Source organism: Cibotium barometz, chromosome 16 (genome assembly GCF_041138505.1).
Source record: "Cibotium barometz isolate CiBa-2024 chromosome 16, ASM4113850v1, whole genome shotgun sequence".
In the NCBI taxonomy this organism is placed as follows: domain Eukaryota; kingdom Viridiplantae; phylum Streptophyta; class Polypodiopsida; order Cyatheales; family Cibotiaceae; genus Cibotium; species Cibotium barometz.
The window spans coordinates 59,690,634-59,700,449 of NC_141061.1; the positions used below are offsets into that span (position 1 = coordinate 59,690,634).

The following is a 9,816-nucleotide window of genomic DNA, read 5'->3' on the forward strand; positions in this document are numbered from 1 at the left end:
GCCTCATTAAATGCACCTCAGGCTTTAAAAAAAATCTCCGACAGTCCTCTCGAGTCTCTGTCCCGTAAATCGAGATTCTCTCTCTAATAACAACCGTAATAATCCCACATTTTAACCCCTTGCTACATGATCGCGGTGTAATCCCAGATTTTAATACGGTGACATGCCTTTACTTATTTATAGTAAATTCTCTCGATTTTGTTTTTTTGGGGAGGGGTAAAAACGATTTTAAAAAAGCGCGGAGGGAGGTCTTTTCTTGGTTTGAAAGGGTCCTTCCTCTGGTAGTAACAAGTACCAATTTGTATGGGGATGATTGGCCTTGGCGCAAAAATAATGTATGTATCATGAATCAGAAAGGATTGGGTGCTTGCGGCCGTCGACCCAGCATTTCTTTTTTAAAATTTTGCATTTACGTATCTCTTTTGCATAGCTGCTCGGTGGTACTTGGCGTTGTTTGCTCTTTAGGTGCTGGCTTTGCTCTAGCCCAGAGCCCACGTTGCTTGTCTTTCTCTTACACATAGGTCATCTCGCTCGCGCTCTCTCTCTCTCTCTCTCTCTCTCTCTCCCACACATACACACACGCACAATCATAGATCTTAACATTATCGCACGTTGCCTGGCTTTCTCTTAAACATAAATCTCTCTCTACACAAGCACAATCATAGATCTTAACATTATCCCACATTGCCTGGTTTTCTCTTAAACATAAATCTCTCTCTCTCTCTCTCTGTCTCTCACACCCACCCACACACAGTTATGTGATGCTCTTATAATTATGAACACTTTCCATGATCAAATCCAGCATTGTATTCGACACCCACAACAGCGCATTGTGGGTGTTTGTGCTTGCTGCTTGCAAGAACGCCTCGCTTCTCTCATCGAATCTGTCACTCCAACACATGCCAGAGAAGGTGAAGGTGAAGGTGAAGATGCACATGCGGATGGGCTGAACATCAGCAACCCTGCTGCACATGAGCAGCAGCAGCCCCCTCCTCCATCACATCAAAGATTTCCCAACAATGATAGCAGCATCCATGACACTGCAGAGATGGCACCCCATAGCCTTCCCAGGCATGAAGCAGCACTCAACATGCACCTCCAGAAGGTGAAATATACACACCAGTCGGTTAATTTTGTGGCCCAGTCCCCTGATCAAAGTATCACTTACACAGGTGTCAAGGCAGCTCCCGTTACCTCTCCTCACATCCCCACTACCACACTGGAGAACAACAGATCGTTGCTGCCTCCCAGTCACCGACGAAGCAGAACCTCTGAGTCCAACCCGAAGACACACCATCTTGCCACTGCCAATGTGGACATGCTCAGCAAGAAGAGAGGCTCTTGGTTCTCCATGTCCAAGTCAAGGACTTCTCTTCTCAACTCCCCCATGCAACAAGAGGGTAAGCCGCCCTCACAGGACGAGCTCAGGTCCCCCCAGCTCATGGTCTCAGCTGGTAGAAAGTCTGCCAGTCAGGCAGATGGCAGCACTTATAATAATTACAGGCAAGCTTACATGGCGGATCTAGAAGCCATAGCCGAGATCAACCTGGGTGAAGCTGCCATTAAGGTTGATAATAACATCAATGGGGATGTTAGTACATCCTCTTCATGGATCTCATCCTTGTTCCATAGAAGAAAAGGGCCCAGATCCAAGTCCGATCTAAGCAACCGCAGCAGCAGCAACAACAGGGCCACCGACGAGATTAGTGCTGGAATCATGCTTAATGGATCAATTAATCAATCACCCAAGAATTCGATCGATGCAGGGAGGCTCTCTTGGGATGGAGCTAGGCCCAACTTCAAGCAAATTTTAAAGAAGTTAGAAGCAAGAAACAAGCAGCAAAGGGGGGACTGCTCTCCTTCACAGTTTGTAGATTATGCCATGAAGCAGTATAACGACAATGGCCGAGACATGACAGATCAAGTATCATCTCTAAAAAAATGCAAGTCTGTTGCATCTGCTAGAAGTAGCATTAGTGTTGAGATGCCCAAGGATTTGATGCAAGCATCTTCCTCGCCCATGATACATCAAGGCCAGCATAATGTCATGGTGGGGTTAGATTATGATAATCTAGATGATCGCAGGAGCTTCCCAAGGTCTCGCAGCTGGGGGAGGGCTTGGAACAGGGCTTTGTCACCACTATGGGGCTTCAAGCACCACGGCCGCAGGGGTGCAAATGATTCACCATCAAACCATCATCATCATCATCACACAGGTTCTGTTACCCCCAACCATGTGAATTTTAAAAGCTCTATCAGCGTACCACCCTCCTCTAGCTCTTATCTGAGCCCTCTTAGGAGGAGCAACCTGGCACCGGATGCAAGGATACATATTGCACAATGAAAATTTCCCATATTGCCCTCCAAAAGAAGGAACCACTTTCAAAATTTGTGAATAAATATCAGCTAATGGGGGCTCTTCAAGTTGTCTGTATGGTGCTTCGGTGGTGTACTTATGATGGCATGCCATATGGATGGCTCATATTAAGGTTTAGACCATAGACAACCTATGGCTCCTCTATATTCTTAGAAAAGCTATGGTTCTTGAGGGTTTTTCTATTGAGAAGAGCAAGTCCTTTGCTTTTCCGATGGTTTATATGGTTATGGCTAACCTTTCATATCTCACAATTGTAATCCTTGTAAGCAACAGCAAATTTGTTCACGTTTATGAGCTCTTTATATCTTAATGTGAATTACAAAGAAGCACAGCTAAAACGTGCTCATGTTTACAAGCTCTTGGAATCTTAAAGATTACTTTTTACTTGGGCTTAAGAAAGCTCTTTTGGATGCTCATGATTGCCTTCATTTCGTTCAAAACAATGGTGGTGTATGGGATATGCACTTAGGTTGTCATGAAGTGTCGCTCTTTTGTTGAGCTGCAAGAGTGTGTAAGAACCTTGTGTGTGTGCGCGCGCGCTTTACATTTTGTGGAACCTGCTTGATTAATTAATGGCTAGCATGGACATTGGAATTTGGCACCCTTAATGGGTAGTAGAGTGGCTAGCCATAGCCATAGATAGATGGCACCCTTAGTGGGTACTAGCCCTAGGAAAGGTTAAGGTTGAATAATAATGAATACTTGCTCTTTTGAAACGTTTTTTCGCTAAGTAGCTAGATATAGCCAAGATACCTTTTTGGACTTGAAAACTGAAAGATGGAAATCATGGATGGAACTTGGAAGGAAAGAACGCAGCAGAAAAGAAGGGGGAAAAAGAGCACACTTTATATGGTGGTCCTCCCCGACCAACCATCCATCTCTCAAGACGGGGGGACGTTTTGGCAAACTATAGACGTACGTGCATGCATGCATGCAGTGCTGGAACTTTTTCTCTATTTTCCAGTGAATAAAAAGAAAAAGCATTCTAAAAGATGATGGGGGTCAAAATTATGAAGAAGGACAATGTCAAATTTCAGCCGGGGAAAAATATGAAGTAAATGCTGGGTTTTTCCAGCTGTATTTATGCAGGCGGGCGGGCGGGCGGGCGACGATGCCAATCATCATCATCATCAAGCGCCAATTACCCAGATGGATGGCCCCAATACCAAGTTTACAATTGATGAAGGAGATGTATATTAGTGTGCAATTCACCCCGATGACCGATCTATCCCATGCCCAATTTTACCCCTTTGAATATAGTGGCAATAACGTTCAACATTATAGCTTTATAAAATATTGCAAAAAGGGGGGGGGGGGGGGGGGTGAAGATGAACCTTTCTGCCATTCATTGCAATCTACGAGGCACAACAACGAAGTTCTAAAATACCAAGCTACCTTATGCTACATTTATATGATTTATTCTACCCCCCATCATGTGCATGCGCCTGCATCTGGCTGAAGTCGACGTCATGAGGCGTCCCATTGATGGGGGCACACTAGCCATGTGCTCACTGCTGGTGTTAAAAGGGGCTGTCTTTTTTCTTTCTAGATCAGCTACAGCCTCTTTCTCTCTCTCTCTCTATATATACACACAAACGCTGACGCTCTCTCTCTCTCACACACACAAACACGCACAGAGTCTCTCTCTCTCTCTCTCTCTCTCTCTCTCACACACACACACACACACACAGAGAGTGACACACACATCCTCTAATCAACAATCACTTTTGTCAGCAAAAAGCTAAGCAATCCTTATCGTTGCCATGCTTCTCCATCCACTTTTGTCAGCTCGTAATTTACCACTACTAGCACAGCAAAGAAAAGAAGTGTTGGAGAGGGAGCAGTGGGAAAGGGAAGGGGACGGCGGAGCTATCACCACCTAGAACACAAAAGTACGTGGCTCAGCTTTTTCTTTAAAAACTGATGTGTGATCCTTTAGTCGATGCGGAGAAAAGGTAACATAATGCCGATCATGGAACCAGTTTTGAGTACGTTGTTGTATCTCGAGATTAACACACACACACACACATGCCATTTCTGACTCTGTCATATCCTCCTTGGACATTTTGCTGTCCTCCGCCTTATTTTTCTCTACCATGTCTTGTCCTTTCCATGCTACCTGCTCTCCAGAGAAGATACAACTAAGGAAGGCCTACTACAGTCTAAGATACACTTGACCTTTGCTTTATATATATATATATATATATATATATATATATATATATATTCACTTTAGGGGCATATGACATTGTGATGCCTTATTTTATATTAATATTCCGTGAATAATTTTAGACCACAATTAAAGAGAACTCGTTTACATGCTATTGATGTTAAAATCGATAAATCATATTTCAAGACTACAAAACCTAGTGTGGTGGCTTTACCTAGTGTGGTGGCTTTTTATAAGATAAATATTGAAGCTAAGTTAGCCAAAATAGAGCTATAGTGCACATATAAATAGTACAAAAGACCATTGCACTAACACAATAGGTTGTCATGTAACAACAGTATGAAAGGAACACCTAGTCTTGTGTAAAGACCATTGCACTAACACAATAGGTTGTCATGTAACAACAGTATGAAAGGAACACCTAGTCTTGTGTAAATCTTTCACATAAACTACCAAACAACCACTATGCATCCTATTTTTTTAGTGATTCAATTGCACAACCTTCAAAGTTAAAAACCCTACACACAAACATGGAGAGAGAGAGAGAGAGAGAGAGAGAGAGAGAGAGAGAGACTACAATAAACGAGAGTTTTTTTATATGTTTTCATGAAGCATCGATATGCATTTGTCTTTTATTTTCTATTTGCAGAGCGTTGGTAAAAGCATCAGTTATACCAACATCGGGAAAACGTTTTTTCAATCTTTTCAATCATTTTCTTCTTATTATATGATGGAAGAACGAGCATGAAGAGAGTAGCCTTACCTATTGCTTAGGCTCAATTAGGTTCTATGCCTAATTTGTCTTTCTTTTGTGTTTTTTGTTTTGGATAGAGCAATCAAATAAGCTATCCATCGAGTAAGGTATAAAAATAAATACTAAACTCTCCTTTCTTTATTTTTCTATTTTTTTTAAATCTTTTTATCTTTGTTCTTTTTTATTCTTTAGATTTCTTTTCTGCTTCTATATAACAGGAAGACGAAGATGCTCTTTTCTTATAAGAAAGAAGAAGAAGAAGCGTGTCTGCTTCTTCTTTCTTCTTCTATGAGGAAGAAGAAGAACAAAGGGAAGAAGAAGCTTCTTCTTTTTTTGAAAGAGGAGGAGCATTCTTTTTCTTCGGGGGTTTTTAGTTTTTCACCTCATTTTCTTTTTTAAAGAAGATGAAGAGAAAGTTTAAAAGCTTCCTAATAAGGAAGATTATATTTTATATGGTGTTTGTTATTTGTAGAGGCTTCTTCTACACATTCACCCACCTCTCAAGGTCTTCTAAATAATTTTGCTATGTGGCACACTTGTGTGTATTGCAATTTCTAATTTATATGCTTTATTTATTTTTAAAGTGTCAGAGAGCATGCATAGCTCTAATGCATAAGGGATTTCATAGAGTATTCACTTTGGTATCAGAGCTATCCAACCGTAAGAACTATGCATGCTCTATGCATATCTCTATATATGTATTCTCTTATTCAAAACTCTATGCTTAAGAGCTATGCATAAGAACTAGGTGTGGCTCCATGCTTGAGCATAGGGATGTATCATTTAGAGCTCTAAAGCATAGATCTCTAATGCATCTAAGACTCCCTTGCCTTAGAGCTTTATGCATGCATATAGAGCTCTATGTATGCACAAAGTCTCTAGATTTAGAGATTTATGCATGTATATAGCTCTAGATCATAGACCTCTAATGCTTAGAGATCTATGCTTTGAAGCTCTATGCCTTAAAGCTCTAATGCATGAAGTGCTAAGCATAAACTCTCATTAGAATCTCTGCATAGACTATGCATTAGAGCTCTTAATACACGCATAGCCTCTTATGTATCGTTTTACATATTAAGTTTTCTTGTTTCATGTTTTTAAAGGTCTTCACGTGCATGTAGTAGATCTGGTTGCCCCTGGCACACTAAAGTGGTGGTTCTCCTTCGATCAATATGTTTGGAGTCCTCATCAATACTCATGACACAATGTACACATGAATAGACTAAGATAAATTAGAATATAAGCATAGCACAAAATGTTAACATTACTTATATTACTCCCAAGAAGCTGTTACATGCCCTTCACTACACCGTGCACACCTAGTAGTGGTCACAAACACAATGACAAGTGATCACAAACACAATGAGTAGGATGACACACAAACACAATGACAAGTGACTATAGTACTTAATAAACATGACTATATGGAAAGGATGTCCCCAAGGATGGACTAGGATGTCCTCAAGGACCATTTAAATGATTCCTTTGAGGTGGTGGAGTTGGTGCGGTGGAGTCAATGGCATCTTTGATCTCTAGTAGATGGTGAGAGTATAGTGCCTTCAATGTCGGCGTGTGCACCTCTCATGTATCCATTGGTGATGTGGTTCCTTTTTTGGATGGATGCTCCGAGATGGTCCATTGGGACAATTCAGCATCGAGGTGATCCAATGTGGCACACCCTAGGATGGTTCGGTTGGAATTGTCGAGTGTGTAGTGTTCAAAAAAACATATTTTTCAACCAAGCAAAATAAGAATAACTCTTAAATCTATTTCTGAAATATCTATTATATGTAAAATATATAATATTTTACATATGAAAAATAAGGGCTTCTTAATATCTCAGCTAGTTTTTCTTAATTTTGGCCAGTACACTAGAATGTTATTTTCTTTGAGCACTACTCAAGTGTTGACACACTTAGTGGCTATAGGTCACCCACCACTAGAGTCCTCACCGTCCTTGGTGAGCACTACTCGAGTGTGGACACACTTAGTGGCTATAGGTCACCCCCACTAGAGTGCTCATCATCCTCGGTGAGGAAGATAAAAAAGAAAATAGCCTCAAAGTATGAGGTAGGCGAGGATGATGTGGGGGAAAAAAATACATTTTTTGTATTTTTTTCCTATGCTATTGTGGTACACTTTGTTTTTTTTCGGTAAGCTTTTTTTAGGGTGCTATTATGGGGTTGTACAAAGGCACGAGAGGAAGAGTGGGAGGTGAGCATGAAAAGTTTGCTAAAAGAAAATGAAGACGCAAACATGACATGGGGGCTAGTGTGAAAGAGATATTGGAAAGTGAACGAAAAGCATGGGAGGTGAGCATGAAAAGTTTACTAAAAGAAAATGAAGACGCAAACATGACATGGGGGCTAGTGTGAAAGAGATATTGGAAAGTGAACGAAAAGCATGGGAGGAGGGGGAACTAGTGATGCAATGACAAGTGGATGCCAAAGGGTGAGGGATGCGGAAGCTACTGTGGGGTAGTACAAAGGCATGATAGGAAGAGGGAGAGGCGAGCATGAAAAGTTTGCCAAAAAAAATGAAGATGCAAACATGACATGGGGGCTAGTGTGAAAGAGAGATTGAAAAGCGAAGGGAAAGCATGGGAGGAGGGGGAAGTAGCGATGTAATGAGTGACAAGTGGATGCCAAAGGGTGAGGGATGTGGAAGCACGTGGCATGGCAAAAGAGGTGAAACCCGTTGGCTTTTATGGTGGATTAAACATGATAATGAAGCTCATGGTAAAGGTAACATTAAGACTAATCACATGGGATTAGGGTTAATGACAATGTGAGAGAGAGAATGAGAGTGTTGTACTCTTCCATTGGATGTGACCCTCTTATATAGGCTTGAGTACAAGTGATTATAGCAATGTGGTTAATCCATATTCTCTCCTAGAATCTCTCAACCATTCTCTTTAATTTGAGCACCTAAAAGCAAGCACCCATTGCCTAGTTTTGGAGGGAAAGTAAGATCCTCCTCCACTTGCAGTAGGTTCCTAGAATATGTTGACCATAGTCTACCATATGTATGCTGGCTATAAGACCTTTGAACAATATGCCCATATCCCCAGTGTCACATGTACGATATTTTGGTGTATTATTTTTTAACACCCTCCCTTAACAAAATATTCATGGCTACTATGATGTCAATGCTAGCTCTAGTTACTATTTATAATATTGGTTATGATGACCATCCAAGTGCATGTAGGTATTACTCATAGAGGTTTACAATGCCGGTTGTGATGATGATGCTAGACATCTAGTTATGATTACATTTCACTTAGGATAGAGGGGTGACTACAGGTAGGCAGGCTCTAGATGGTCTTAGCAAGCCCTATTATCCTTGATATAGTTGTCCCAAGTGGAGGCTTTTCTCAAAGATGCTTCCTTCTTGATCTTGATCTTGTCGATGTAGCTTTTGATCTTCGTTATGTCGACGTAGCTCTTCTTGAAGTAGATCTTGATCTTATTAGTTGGCCCCAGTGGAGGCTTATTCTCCCTTGCTCGAAGATGCTATCTTCTTGATCTTTATCTTGTCCATGTAGCTTTCGATCTTCTTTATGATGTATCTCTTCTTGAAGTAGCTCTTGATCTTCTTCATCTTGATCTTATCAATGTAGCTCTTGGTCTTCTTCATCATGATCTTATCGATGTAGCTCTTGATCTTCTTCATCTTTGATTTCATTGCATTTTGAAATCTATGTAGGAAAAGATAAATCATGTTCTCAATATGTTCATAAAGCCTTACGTGATGATGATGTCCATCCCTTTCAAAAGATAGTGCAATAAATATACATAAGGGGGTCCTAGCCTTATTAATGTCCAGTGTCTTGCCCTTGTACAATTGAGTTATGAGCATGGTTAATGAATTATATGATGTATACAAGCTCAAAAATCCCATCGTCCCAAGTATTACTAATGCAAATTTATACCATGTTTTGGATTAACAAATTGACCACTCAAATCAAGGGGAAAATCTGATTTGATACTTTACCGAGGTTTAGCAATATCCAAATATGTAGGTCTAATCATAAAAGGTCCAAAAAAACCTCAGATAATTAGCACTAATCAAAGTATTATAGTGAGAGTATTTTTTTTGTTAACTGTGCAAAAGATACCCTGATTTGTAGAGCACCATTGGAGGTGCAAATCAAGGGGCTTTTTTCAATGTGAATATTTGGCAAGCTATCCCCAACTATAGGGATGATCCCTCAATGGCTAAAATACACTTTAATGCTTAGAATTAATTACTTGATTACCAGAGGTGATTTTCTAGTTGCACTATAGAGAATAGGTTGACTTGGAGTATGAAAATGGAGCACCAAATGATGGGGCTTTTGGGCTAAAAAACACTTTAATGCCTAGCATTAATTACTTGATTATCAGAGGTGATTTTCTAGTTGCACTATAGAGAATAGGTTGACTTGGAGTATGAAAATGAAGCACCAAATGATGGGGCTTTTGGCTAAAAAACACTTTAATGCTTAGCATTAATTACTTGATTACCTGAGGTGAT

At 40.5% G+C, this 9,816-nt stretch overlaps 1 protein-coding gene across 1 annotated transcript; it reads left to right on the forward strand.

Moving 5' to 3' along the window:
• Window positions 1-363: 363 nt before the first annotated feature.
• Window positions 364-2,732, forward strand: LOC147630802 (uncharacterized). The gene has a single exon (XM_086810789.1). It carries the CDS (start codon window positions 776-778, stop codon window positions 2,342-2,344), a length of 1,569 nt encoding a protein of 522 aa, XP_086666915.1. The 5' UTR covers window positions 364-775; the 3' UTR covers window positions 2,345-2,732.
• The last annotated feature ends 7,084 nt before the right edge of the window (window positions 2,733-9,816 follow it).